The sequence below is a fragment of the Notamacropus eugenii genome, chromosome 3, assembly GCF_028372415.1.
Source record: "Notamacropus eugenii isolate mMacEug1 chromosome 3, mMacEug1.pri_v2, whole genome shotgun sequence".
Taxonomy (NCBI): Eukaryota; Metazoa; Chordata; class Mammalia; order Diprotodontia; family Macropodidae; genus Notamacropus; species Notamacropus eugenii.
In genome coordinates, this window is record NC_092874.1 from 183263420 (window position 1) to 183277594 (window position 14175).

The following is a 14175-nucleotide window of genomic DNA, read 5'->3' on the forward strand; positions in this document are numbered from 1 at the left end:
AAATATTTCCAAAGAGGAAGGAAAGAGGGAAGGAAGGAAGGAAGGAAGGAAGGAAGGAAGGAAGGAAGGAAGGAAGGAAGGAAGGAAGGAAGGAAGGAAGGAAGGAGGGAAGGAGGGAAGGAAGTAAGGGAAGAAGGGAGAAAGGAAGGGAGGAAGGGAGGGAGGAAGGAAGGGAGGAAGGCAGTAAAGTCAGTGGTCTCAGATATCTATCTAGGAGTGGGGAACCTGCTGCCTCAAGGTCACATATGGTCCTCTACATCCTCAACTGCACCCTTTCACTGAATTCAAATTCACCCCAATAGCCTAATGCACAAAGTGAATAATAAGTAAGGAGAACTAGAGATCCAAATATAAAAAGGCAAATTTGATCACTCATTTTATCACTGAGGCCTGATGGGATGAGACTTATGACTGCAATATTTCTCTGGAAGGTTATACCTTATTCAAAAGGCACAATATAGAGTAAATGAGGGGGAGGTAACTGTAAAGTAAGAAAATATACTCATATGAGAATGTAAGCATGAGGGAGAGCATTTGGGTGAGGATAACTGGAGGCAAAGGATGTAGTCAAGGTTGGCATCAAAGATGATTTCAACAGGAAGAGGAAGTACTTCAGGAAACAGCTCACAAAACTGGCACAGAAGAATGTTGTAGTAGTGATGAGTAACTCAAATTATCTGGACCTCTGCTAAAGTTCCCTCTTTTCCAAAAGTAGATCATCTAATAATGCTTTGACTTCCTTCATTAATAATGTAATCCTTTAAAAGTTGGCAGCAGAGAGGAGAACTGCTATTCTAGATTTGTTCTCACCATTTGTTGAGTTGTTTTGAGTCCCATCCAACTCTTTGTGACCCCATTTGGGATATTCTTGGCAAAGACATTGGACTGCTTGCTATTTCCTTCTCTTGCTCATTTTACAGATGAGGAAACTGAGGCAAACAGGGTTAAGTGACTTGCCCAGCGTCATATAGCTAGTAAGTGTCTGAAAGTGTATTTGAACTAAGGAAGAGTCTTCCTGATTCCAGCCTCAGTACTCTATCCACCTACCTTCCCTAAACCAGGAACTACCTACTGAAAGCCAAAATTATAGAAGCAACTATTACATTTTAGAATTTGTGATGAGAGAAGAGGAAAACTAATCTGACATGCATGCTAGACTTTGAGTACCAAATTTTACAGGATTCAGAGGAAGACTAGAGAGGATCCCATGATAAAAAATTCTGTAAGGGAAGATACCCTTAAATAAAATAAAATTCTAAAGATATCAAGAGGAAACAAGTCTGTGGAGGAATAAAAGGACAGAGTAGGAATATGTTTAAAGAGACTAATTTGTACATACAGGGAAACTAAGTGGTCTAGGTTATTGTTTTTCTTTTAAGATATCAACCAGGTAGAAGGTAAAGGCAGTGGGGGAATGATACAAAAGGTCCGTTAAAATCACATGAGAAGTGCCAAAGTTCAGAAAGATCTGCGGCTGACAAAGAAATCTAAAGACACCAAAAAGGCTTTTAAAATAATTTTTAAAATTTATTGTTGAAGAATAAAAAAAAAGACTCAAAAACAGTATAGCACCACAATTATGTGTGGAAGACAAGATAGTAAGTGACTGTGAAAAGAAGCTGCTTAACTCTTTCTTGGCTTCTGTTCTCTGTAAAGAAGAATAATCTTTGAACTGAAAAGAAAAAGTTATTAATAGAAAATTGCATCCAAGATAAGTAGGGAAAGAGTGAGAAGGAATCTAGGTGCTCTATATAATATAGTTCAACTCATCAGACTCAGATGAACTATATCCTTGGGTACTATACCTTTCTATGGATGCCTAGAATTAACTACAATCTTCTGGAACATAATGGGCACATAATAAATGCCTATTGACTGATGGATACTAAACAAAACTATGGTCAATGATCTTTTAAAAATCAAAAAAGGATGGGAGAAGTACCATAGGCCTGAAGAATGTCAAAGTTCCCCCTCAAAAGGTCCCTGTTTTGAAAAAAAAAAACAGGGAAGAGAATAGGGTCTGAAAACTAGGTCAGCAAGTTAGACTTTAATTCTTGGTTAAAGATGATTAGTAAATACCTAGAAAAGGAAGTGATGATCACAAAAAGTCATCATAATCTCATCAATTAATCAGTAAGCATTTATTAAGTACCTCCTATTTGCTGGTCACTGTGAAAGGATAGAAGATATACATACAAGGAAAGAAACAATCCCTACTGGAAAGTTTACATTTTAATAGAAAAGACAAGTATAAACACCATATAAGTGAATAAATATAAACACCATAAAGTGAATAAATACCAATATATACGATATATACAAAGTAAAGTATTAGTACCCTATTTTCTATTTTTAACAAGTTTACTAGACTTGTTGATCAAGAGAATGGTGTAATTTATTGAAGAGGCTTTTTAAACTTTGGAAGCCTTTTGCTTTCACATTAGTCATTTCCTTCTATTGCCACATCACCAGCCCCACTGAGTCCTCCCTTAGAGGCAGTTAGGTATTACAGTGGATGGAATGCTGACCCTGGTGTCAGGAAATTCTGAGTTCAAACCCCACTTCAGACCCTAACCAGCTAGGTGACCCTGGGCCTGTCAATTAACATTCAGTGAATTAACATTCAATTAACATTCAGCTTCAGTTTCTTTGACTGTAAAATAGGGAGGATAATAGCACCTACTTCCCAAGGTTGTGAGGATCAAACAAGGTATTTGTAAAGTGCTTGACAAAGTGACTGGCACCATCGTAGGTGCTTAATAAGTGTTTCTTTCATTCCTTGTAACACAACTCTTCCTTGAAGAACTATAATGAAATAACCTTTTTCATTATCCATGAAGATTTGCTTAATTGGCAGCTGAGCCAGAACTCCAGAGATACACTATGTACCAAAGGCTGTCCCCATCATTTAGCATGGGGGTGTCATTTTGTAGCTTGAAGGGAGGTAGTAGAGTCATCTCCAGCCTCTTCTCCCTCTGACATTTCTCCAAGAGAGATTTCACTTTCTTCCAGAAGAGAGAGCACAAGGTTAGGGCCAGGAGCTAGACCACTCTTTTCTCCTCAGAGAAATTATATCTGCTCTCCTAAATATTGTTGTTCTAGGGGGTAAGATTTTCAGGCTCAACCTAAATTTCTGATTGCTAGTCATTAATGAGGGGAGGAAAGAAAGACCTCCCACCCCCAAGGTTTATATCCAAGGTTTGACACACACCGTCCTTCCCAATAAATACCAGTTCCACAATGGACATAGATAATGGAGCAAAGAAACCCATTTATTCAAGTCTCTAGCAAAAGAGAAATCAGAGACAGTATACATATTAGAATTTATACCAGACAATAGAGTGAAAATCTCCCACTCGGAGTGAGCTAACTAAGTTCAACCAACTGAGAGTCCTAGATCTCACCCAAGGGGAAGTTTCCCAAAGTTCCTAATGTAGCAAGCTGAAGATAAAGACATGATGGAGACTGACCACTCCTCTCTTGTTGGCTTCCTCTCAGAGATTTTCCTTAGGCATCTTAAAGTAAGTTGGCATTGTTCATCTTCTTTCTTGAAGTTGGAAGGTAGAAGCACCCAAAGCAACTGCAGAGCCTAAAAAGATTCAAGAGACTACAAAAGACCTAAAGAGATTAAAGAGATTGGCACTCTTTCCTGTTCTCATCAACTCTGCCCTGCCCCTCATGCAGGTGTAGGACATTGCTACCCACTATTGAGAAGAGAATCCCATATCTATAGGCTTTGGGACTCAGATTACAGCTAAAAAGGGCAATCTTGGACTCTCCTTTCTTCTGAGCTCCCAGAAGTCAATAGGAGGCAGGAAGGAGAGGGCTTGCCTATGAACACATAAGGCAACAAGTCTGTTTGGGATCTGGCCATCTCGTGTTTCTGCTTTCTTTCCTTTGGTTCAGGGCCTTGTGAGATCTCAAAGGCATCAGGCATCTTTCCTCTTCCTGGCAACAGCATTGCACAGGAAGCAAGAGGACAAGCCAGGAAGTGTCACCTAGAGTGAAAGAAACCACAAGGATGAAAAAGAGCCCACTAGGTTTACTGGAGAAGAAATGCAAAATAGTTCAAGATCAATTGTTGTGAAGTAGCAGTAGTAATTGGGGCTGCTATTGTTGCAGTTATGTAGCACTTAAGTTTACAAAGTACTTTAAAAAGATTCTCATTCTATCCTAATGACAAACCCTGGGACTTTTTTTTTTTTTAGCTATGTTTATTTAGCATAGGTACATTTAAAAGAGAATTCACTGTCTGATCCTGTCCAGCAGAAAACATGCACAAATCCATGGTATATGAATGGTGAGGAGACCTAGGCCCCACAATAGTGTTTGGGATGGTCCTTTCCTGCCAGTCACAGGGGCAAGACAGTAGAGAGCTGGACTGAGCTGCTGGGTGGGCCATGGTCCTGTGGAAATTAACATTAGAATAAACATGAACCATAGCCAGAAGTCTGCATGATGCTCTCAAAATAATACTGATGCCAGACCTGTCTTGTCCGTTCCTCCCCTGGCAAAGAGATGCCTTTGCCCTCCATGAGAAGCTCTGTCTCTCCATCTTTAATAATTAAGGGGAAGACAATGGTAGCAAACCCATCAGGCCAAGATTTGAACCTCCATCTCCTCACAATCCATTTTTCAGGGACCAGATCTAACCACTCCCAGGTGACATTGCCATCTAGTAAGTGAAACTTTCTACCCTTTCCTGCTTCTAACACGGCAGAAGCATGGGTAAAGGCCTGAAATACCCTAAAGAGCTCTTCTGGTGATGAGTATTCTTGAAAATGACCTTGCAGGTGGGGATCTTCACACAAACAGTTTTAGACTGACTTGCCAAAATACCAGGCTTGACTCTGGACTCTTCAGTTTTTGCCAGCAGCTGGGGAAGTGAATCTACTGTCCTGCCATTCAGAGTAGGTAAGATCCCGCCCTTGGTGAATTCTGTTTTAAAAGTCCTGATATAAGTTTCGACTGCATCTTGGATCTTTGTCACATCTTCCTGCTTCATTAAGGCCAAGTGAGTTGTGTCAGGCTCCTCTTTGGCAAGGCTCACAACAACCTCCACTGGACAGACAGTGCTTTCATCTGACAAGCTGGGAATCTCCACCGGTCCCTTTCCACTCCCAACTTAGAAGTACCTGTCCAGTTCAGTTTGATGACTCACTCACAGAAGAAGATGAGTTTGCCTTTGTGCCTATCAAGCATGCTTCCTTCCATCACCTACCTTGCACTTGCATCGCCAGAAACAGGAATTTCAGCTTATCAGCAGACCGGTGGAAAGCATGCTTCTCAGTCCAGCGCAGCTATTGCCAATAGTGGCATGTGCCTGCTCCTCCAGGATCCAGTGTGGGCCACCCTTGGGTTATTATAATTCCCATTTTACAGATGAGGAAACTAAGCTTGACACAGGTTAAATGCCGCAGAGCCGCACAGCTAGCGTCTGAGGCTGGCCTTCTATTAGGAAGTGTGGTCAATATGACCAAAGGCCCTTCCCAGTCGTGGGCTCCTGTTTCCATTTCTGAACATTATCACTCCTGGCAGTGTTCTCCCACGGCCACGCCACACTTACGCTATATATGTATTCCTCATTTCATGCTCTGCCTTCCCTGCATGTCCTTTGTTTTCTTAGTCGCTTGGCTTCTCTGGACATCCACATCAGGCAACGTTTTCTTCATTAGAATTGCTTCCCTTTGAGGCTTCAGAATTTCATTCTTGAGAGCTTGCGGTCCTCCAGCTAACTTTCCATTCTTCTCCAGCAATTCAATAACTATCATTTTATTGCTACTACGAGTATACTCTCCTAATTTTAATAAGTATAACCACATTCATGTGGCTCTTTAAGGTTTTCCAGGCGCTTTCATCGTCCAGATAGCCTTGGGGGTAGCTATTATTATCTCCATTTTTACAGAGGATCAAACTGAAGGGAACCGCCCCGAGGCTCAGAGCCAAGGCCACCTCGGACCTCGGACCGCGGCTCTCGGGTCTCCAGGCCCGGCGTCCTGCCTATCCGCTGCGCCATCTAGCGGCCGGCCTCCACCGTCCCAGGCTTCTTAAGGTGACTGTAGAGCGAAACAAAGGTATCCTGGAAGAAACTGTGAGAAAGCCTAGGATGTCAGTAGGAGTAGTCCAGCGCATGCGCCCACCTCGCAAGCACAACGGTTCCTATCCGCTATTTTTCGCTTTTCCGGGCGACCTAGAGGGAGGCTCCTTCGCCCACGCTTTCTTAAAGAAGGGACAGGCGCTCTGTATTGGGCTCGTATTAATCCCTACCCTGACCTGGGAGTGGCTCGAGGATCGCTCCTCCGCCTCTCCTTATTGGTCCGTTTCCAGCTCTCAGCCCCACCCCACACAAGCACCCAGATTGTGGGGGAGGGAACGCTTTCCCCCTGTCCCCCGGCCCCGCCTCCCGTGGAGGACGGCTGGCTACGTCACAGCGCGCGACCTGAAGAGGCCTTCGGGACCCGCCGCCTCGGAATCCGAACCCAAGCCCCGTGACGCTATCAGCGCGCGCCTCCGGGAGCCGCGTGTGCGGCCGAGTTTGACCGGGCTTGGCCGTAGGGAGCGGGACCCGAGAGGCGGACGGAGCCATGCTGCAGCTGCTCGCCGGCCAGGCCGACCTGGTGCTGCTCCGAGACTCGGTGGAGTGGGAGGGCCGGAGCCTGCTGAAGGCTCTGGTCCGGGAGGTGACCCTGAAAGGGGAGCAGGTGCAGGTCCTGGGCTGCGAGGTAAGCGAGGAGGCCTTCAGGGAAGGCTTGGACGCCGACACCAACCGCCGGCTGGTTTACCACGACGTCTTCGGAGACCCCCGGGGCTGGGCGGGGGACGGGGAGCCCCTGGAAGCGCTGAGGGCCTGCCTGAGGGGAGCGGACCCTGGGCCCTGCACCCTCGCCGTGGACTCCCTCAGCTGGCTGCTGCTCCACGCCCCCTGCGGTGCCGTGTGCCGGGCGCTGAGCGCCCCCCGCCGGCAGGTCCGTGTGCTGGGCCTGCTGCACGAGGACGTGCACGGGCCGGGCCCCTTGGGCGCCCTGGGGAGTCTGGCCCAGGTCGAGGTGACTGTGGGCGGGGGCTTGGGCTGCAGCATGGCCCGCGTCCTCCAGCCCAAGCCCAGACGTCGCGCGGTCGAGCAGACTCATTGGTTCTCCATCCTGCCCAACTTCAGCCTGCAGCTCCATAGGGAGCCACCCATGGAGACCCAGCTCCAGCGCAGACCCCCCTCGCCCACGACGGACGCCACGGCAGGCTTGACCTTTAACGTGCACCTGTCCGAGAAGGAGAGAGAGGCCCGGGACACTCTGGCCCTGCCCTTCCATTTCAGTTCTGAAAAGAAGCAGTCCTTGCTTCGACCTGCTGGGGCGGCTTCCACCAGCCAGATATTTTATGAGCCTGATGCCGAAGACTACCTGGACCAGGAAGATCCAGACGATGACCTGGACATCTGAGGGTCCTGGAAGACCTAGAGCCTGCTGGTGCACTGTACTGATACCTCAGTTTGGAAGTTCCGGTTCAAAGTCAGTATGTTAGCCAAAAGTTGGTATAGTCAGAATGGCCTTTGAAAATCAAAGTTAAAGTTACCCATTAAATATAGTGTAGTATCTTTAAACAGCTGTAGCTGGGAAAGGACTGGGATCCCTTTTTCAAGTGGCAGTCTATCAGAGCAGATGGCACAGAAGTGGTTGCTGTAGAAATAATTGAATATAAGTTTGATTTTTCACTATACCCAGCTTAGTTATGGATCAGGAGATAGGAGAGTAACTGGTCTTCTCAAACTGGGGAAAAAACAGATGAACATTTAGCTTGTAAGAAAAACTGATAGGGGGAGAAAACATTTGAAGAGGCTTTACACATAAGGGTGATTATATTAAAGGTGGATCAACCAACTAAAGATGAACTGTTTCTCCAGGAAATGCAAGGGAACAGTTCATCAGGGACCTAGGTAAGCAGAAATTCTTGAAAGGGTAACCTAATTAGGCTACCCAAGAAATCAGCTCTACCAGCTTCAAGATTATGGGTACAATTTGGAGATTCTAGAATCACTACAAATCATGTACTCATTGTGCCATTAAATGAAGTAACAGGTTTCACCTGTGTTATTTGAATTGTCCAACAAGTACAATTGAGTTAATTAAAGATTAAAAAACAAAGGGTAGGACTGAGTTTGGCTAAATTTGGAAGAAAGGGAGAATCAAAGAAGGGATTTGTTTATTGTGAGTGGAAAAATTAAAACCATTAATGGAGAGAAGGCAGAGCTCTTCAACTTTTATTTTGAATCTGTTTTTTTCTGCTAAAGAGAATAATCTTTGGAATATAAAGGACAAGGGAAGGGGACAGGCAGGTATCAAAAGTAGATTTCTGGCCAGGTTAAGTGTAACCACTATTACACTTACAGGAGCCCTCAGATGTGTTGGACTGAGGCACTTCCATGGAATTGGGTCTACACTCTAGCCATACAATGCTAGGGCATTTCCTTTGAAGCTGAACATGCTTCCTGGTCTCTTCCAGCAACCCCGTAATAAGTCATATCTAATGACACATGCGCTTTGGTCTCTTGCTCAGGAATATACTGGAACAAAAGTTCATGGTACTACTCTAAGTCCCTGATAGGTGGTGGGGAAGAGGGCCTAGGTGTACCAAAGAGGATAGGCCACTGAGCCAACACTGTTAGTAGAATTGAAGAGGCAGGACTCCACCTTGTTCATTCTCTTCCCAGTGGTCACGTATGTCAGGACTCTTAACACTTTATCTCAGACTTTAAGTGGTGGGAGAGACAATTGTTCTCCCCTTACCCCAGCAGTTTTCGCAGCTGCTCACACGTGACAGTGAGAGGAAGTATGTACTGTCTACCTAAGACAGATTAAATCACAGTGTCCTAGCTACCTCTTCTTTTTGTTTGTTACTTTGAGCAGAGGTCACCAAATGTTAATCCTGAGATGAATGTTCCTAGCCTTGGCAGCAACCTTGTAAGCTCAAGAATCTGTGATTTCCAGAATCAAGTGCAGTTTGCCCAGTGGAAAGTACTTCTGTTTGGACAATACTTCTTAGAAGAAAAGTTAGCCCCTGACAAGATGACCCTGGCTTGCTAGAAAATATGGAACTTGAGTGAACTGAGCAGGCAGTATGGATGTGAAGTGAAAGTATTCAACAATCCCATAAGTTTCCAAGGAGCATTTGTCTTGTGGGAGAATATAATAAAAATGTGTTACTATATCATGTTTAAATAGTTGTCAGTGTGTGCTTTTGAGTCTTGTTTTAAATAATTATTCTGTAGTAAAGGAAATAGCCATCCTATATTTTTTGCTTATTATAATATACATATTTTTATATAAGATCTACTTGATATGCTGAGTATAAGAGATCTTATTTTGGGGTAGCCCCTAAACATTAGCTAAACCAGAGATTTAAGAAATGTATCCCTGGGGCCTTGGAATGAAGATGTAATGATCCAAAGTGCAAGAGAGCCCCTTGCTGAAAAGGTTCCTGCAGTTCTGCTGTTGTTCCTTGCATAGGTAATGAAATAATGAGAGCATGTGCCTGCTTAGTGTACATGAGGCACCAGACCAAGATGACCTATATTCTTGGAGGTTGTAATAACTGCCAAATCTGATTAGTAAACAAATATAAATTATCTTTTAAAGATTTTGAAGAAACTTCCTCATTTTTAATCAACCAAGAAACATTTATTAAGTGCCTACTACATGTGAGGCACTGTGCTAAGCAGTGAGCTTTTTGATAGCAGATTGTTATATGCACTATTCGATACCATTATTTTGTCAATCATTTTTACTTGTTTTTATTTCTTAATAAGGGATAGTGAAATAGGGGAGAAACCGGATATGTCTAGATTCTAAAACAAAGGTATTAGCAAAACAAAAAAATAAAGATTATAGAGGATGGGAAAGCTAACAAACTTGAAAAATTTATTATTGAAAGACTTAAAACATTTGAGCAGGAATATTAAAGAATATGTATGTGGTATTGATTAGAGAAATGCAAATTAAAACAAGGTGCCACCTCACATCACAAGGTGCCATCAGATTGGCAAATATGACACAAAAGAGAAATGGTAAATGTTGGAGGGGGTGTTGGAAAACTGGGATACTAATGTATTGTTCATGGAGTTAACTGATCTAGCCATTCTGGAGGGGAATTTGGAACTATATTCAATGGGCTGTAAAACTGCATAATACCCTTTGATCCAGCAATACCACTATTAGGTCTGGGCTAAAAAGCGGGGGAGAAACCTATTTGTAACAAAATATTCATAGCAGCTTGTTTTGTTGTGACTAAGAATTTGAAATTGAGGAGATGCTCATCAAATGAGGAATGGCTGAATAAGTTGTGTTATATAATTGTAATAGAACATTATTGTGTTATAAGAAATGACAAGCAGGAAGCTTTCAGAAAAAGCTGAAAAGACTTATAGAAACTGATATAAAGTAAAGTGAGCAGAACCACAAGAACATCGCACACAGTAACAGCAATATTGTATGATGAAGAACTGTGAATAATTTAGCTCTTCTCAGCAGTACAATGATCCAAGATAAGCCCAAAGGACTCATGATGAAAAATACCATCCACCTCCAGAGTAAGAACTGATGTCATCAGAATACAACCCAAAGCATGCTATTTTCATTTTCTTTTTTGTTATTTTTTGCATTTTCTTGCACAAAATGACACCTACGGAAATGTTTACATGATTATAAATCTGTAGCATATCAGATTGCTTACCATCTCAGGAAGAGGGAAAGGAATGGATAGAATTTGGAACTCAAAACATAAGAACAGTGAATGTTGAAAATTATTTTTACATGTAATTTGGGGAAAATATTATTTAAAAAATTAAAAATACATGGGGGAAAAAGTGTGTGTATCTGTGTGTGTTAGCACCACATGGCACCTTTACAAAAACAGCAGTGCTGGGGTTAGAAAAAAAAATGTTTAAGAAAAAGCAGTACTAAACACCATCTTTACCAATGTAATGCAATAAAAATAATCTAGAGAATACAAGGAAAAGGTGCAAACCTAATTGGGGGCTTAATGAAGACATACTGAATAAAGAGTGAATCAGAAATGATGAAAGAATGATATTGATGACACAACATACTAAAATTTGTGGGATACAGCTAAAGAAACATCTAGGAACATACATCAACAAGGTTAAAAAAAAAAAACTAGTAAACTTAAGCAGTTAGAAAAATCCAAAGGAAGAACAAAAGAGGGAATGTTGAAAATAAGAGGAAAAATAGACAATAGAATTAATGAAACTAAAACCCAGTTCTTTTTAAAAAAAAAAAAAACCCTAGCAAAATTAATAAACCTGAAGTTAACCTGAACAAAAAGATTACCAAAGTAAAACATTAAGACAAAATCACAAGATAGAGTAATAAAAGGATTATCAAAAAAAAATTCCATATACCAATGTGTGCCAGCAAAACTATGAATTTAAAAGAAGTGGAAGTTTATCTAAAAAAATAACATACTCATTGGCAAATGACTATAATGGGAATACTAATGTGCTATAAGAAATGAGGGAGGTGGTTTCAGAAAAACATGGCAAGACCTATATGAACCGATGGAAAGTAAAATGAAACAAATCAGTAGATCATTGTGCACAGTAACAGCAATATAGTAATGATTGTTAACTGTGAAAAACTTAGCCACTCTGATCAAAATAACGATCAAAGACAATTCTAAATCGAAGGACCCTTGATGAAAAAAATGCTATCCATCTATGGAGAGAGAACTGATGAACTTACTGGAAATTGAAGTATAATTTTCTTGCTGTGTGTGTGTGTGTGTGTGTGTGTGTGTGTGTGTGTGTGTGTGTAAGGCTAATGAGGAAATATGTTCCACATGATTTCACATACAAAATTGATACACTGTTTGCCTTCTTGGTGGGTGGGTGAAGGGATGAGAGGGAGAAAACCTGGGACTCAAAAGAATGATAAAACTAAGTATTACTTGTAAATACCCACGTCAACATAACAAGAAATGGAGATCTTAAGTAGTTTAATCTCAAAAAATGAAATTGAACTAGTTATAAAGTAAGTATGAAAGAAAAAATTCTTGGTCCAGATAAACTTACAATAAATATAGCAAATATTTAAAGAGCAACTGTTATGTAGAAGTATTACAGAACAAATGAAAATGTTTCAGGTTTTTTTTTTTAAAAGAGAATGGAGTTTGCACTCTATAGCTCAGTTAGCTTGATGGTGATTCCTGGAAAAAATATAGGAACATTATTAGAGATGATTAGTGGACATTTGGAAGAGAGTTGATCACAGAGAGCCAGTGTAGCTCCATCAAAATAGGACTTGATGAACTAAACTTAGTTTTTTGTTTTTTTTGTTTTTTGCAAGGCCCACTATACTATTATTTTAGCAAAACATTACATCCTTAGTTCCAGGAACTGTGTAGAACCCGAGGGTACAAATAAAAAGGGAAATAGTGTCTGCCTTCAAGGAGCTTACATTCTATCAAGGAAAATAACATATAGGTAAATATCAAATAGATGATTTTGAGGAGAGGAATAGCAGCAGCTGGGGGACATAGAAAAGAATTCATTTTTCCTTAAATTGATAAGAAGCATTTACCTAAAACAATCAGCAAACTTTTTTTTGTAATGGGGATAAGTTAGAAGCCTTTAAGTAAGATCAGTTATGAAACAGGAGTACCCACTGTTAGCAGTATTATTAAGTATTATATTGGAAATCCTAGCAATAGCACTAAGAAAAAGAAATGGAATCAGAATGGGCAGTGAGGCAATAAAACTATCCTTTTTTGCAGATAATGCAATGATATATTTGGAAAATCCTAATGATTCAACTAAAAGTTAATTGAAACAGTAATTTTAGCAAAGTAGCAGGATGTAAAGTAAACCCACATAAATCATCAGCGTTTCTATGTATCACCAACAAAACCATGCAAGAAGAGATACCTCATTTAAAATAACGACTAAAATAACTAACTGGTATAAAATACGTGGGAGTATACCTGCCAAAACAAACCCACAAACTATATGAACAAAATCATAAAAAAAAGATGCAAATAAAAGATTTAAATAATTGGGGAAGGATTAATTGTCTATGAGTAGGCAAGGCCAATACAATAAAAATGAAAATTTTACCTAAATGAATCTACATATTCAATGTCATCCCAGTTAAATTACCAAAAACTTATTTTACCAAGTTAGAAAAAAATAATAATTCATTAGGTTGAACAAAAGTTCAAGAATATCAAAGGGAAAAAAATGTAAAGGAGGAAGGTTTAGCAGTACCAGATCTTAAACAGTAGTATAAGGCAGCAAATATCAAAATTATCTGGTACTAAGTAATAGAAAGATCAGTGGAACAGAGTAGACATAGAACTTACAGTAGCATCTAACTGTAGTAACCTTGTGTTTGACCAGCATAAAGATGTAAATTTTTGAGATAATTCTTTATTTGGCAAAAAATGTTGGGAAAGCTAGGAAAGCAGTCTGGCAGAAATTAGGCAGAGAGCAATATATTACCTCATTTACCAACATAAGGTCAAAATGAATCCATGACAGATAAAAATGAGATATTACAAAAAAGTTTGAGAGAAATGGAACATATTACCTATCAGACTTGGATAGGCAAACAATTTATGAATAAATGAGATTGCATTGTGAGGTATAAAGTGGACAACTTTAATTACATTAAAAGGCTTTTGTGCAAATAAAAAAATGTAGCCAAGATCAGAAGGAAAACAAAATTGGGGGAAAATATTTATAGACAGTTTCTCAGATAAAGGTGTCATATCTCAAATGTACAAAGAATTTTGTCAAATCTTTAAGAATATGAATCATTCTCCAATTGATAAATGGTCAAAGCACATGAACAGGCAGTTTTCTGGTGAAGAAATCAAAACAGTGTATAGTCATGAAAAAATGTTCTAAATCATTGTTGATTAGAGAAATGCAAATTAAAACAACATTGAGATATCATTTTACACCTCTCAGATGGGCTAAAATGACAGAAGGGAAAACGACAAATGGTAGAAGGGATGTGGATAAATTGGGGCATTAATTCACTGTTAGTGGAACTTCGAATTAATCCAACTATTTTAGAAAGCAATCTGGAATTAACGCCAAAGAGTTAGTTGTTAAACCACCCCTTGACCCAGCAATACCACTACTAGGTCTGTTTCCCAAGATGATTA

The 14175-nt window shown here is 40.6% G+C and overlaps 1 protein-coding gene, 1 long non-coding RNA gene and 1 pseudogene across 2 annotated transcripts; 1 reads left to right on the forward strand and 2 right to left on the reverse strand.

Annotated features, from left to right (window-relative positions):
* Positions 1-2125: 2125 nt before the first annotated feature.
* LOC140533586 (uncharacterized) lies at positions 2126-6361 on the reverse strand. Its single transcript, XR_011976995.1, has 2 exons — positions 5222-6361; positions 2126-3998 (listed from the first exon to the last, which is right to left on the reverse strand). It is a non-coding gene; the product is annotated as an uncharacterized lncRNA (long non-coding RNA).
* On the reverse strand, positions 4194-5228 carry LOC140533585 (activator of 90 kDa heat shock protein ATPase homolog 1 pseudogene; annotated as a pseudogene).
* An 87-nt stretch (positions 6362-6448) lies between the features above and the next one.
* ELP5 (elongator acetyltransferase complex subunit 5) lies at positions 6449-9212 on the forward strand. The gene is made up of 2 exons (XM_072653499.1): positions 6449-7505; positions 8901-9212. Exon 1 carries the CDS (start codon positions 6585-6587, stop codon positions 7434-7436), a length of 852 nt encoding a protein of 283 aa, XP_072509600.1. The 5' UTR covers positions 6449-6584; the 3' UTR covers positions 7437-7505; positions 8901-9212.
* The last annotated feature ends 4963 nt before the right edge of the window (positions 9213-14175 follow it).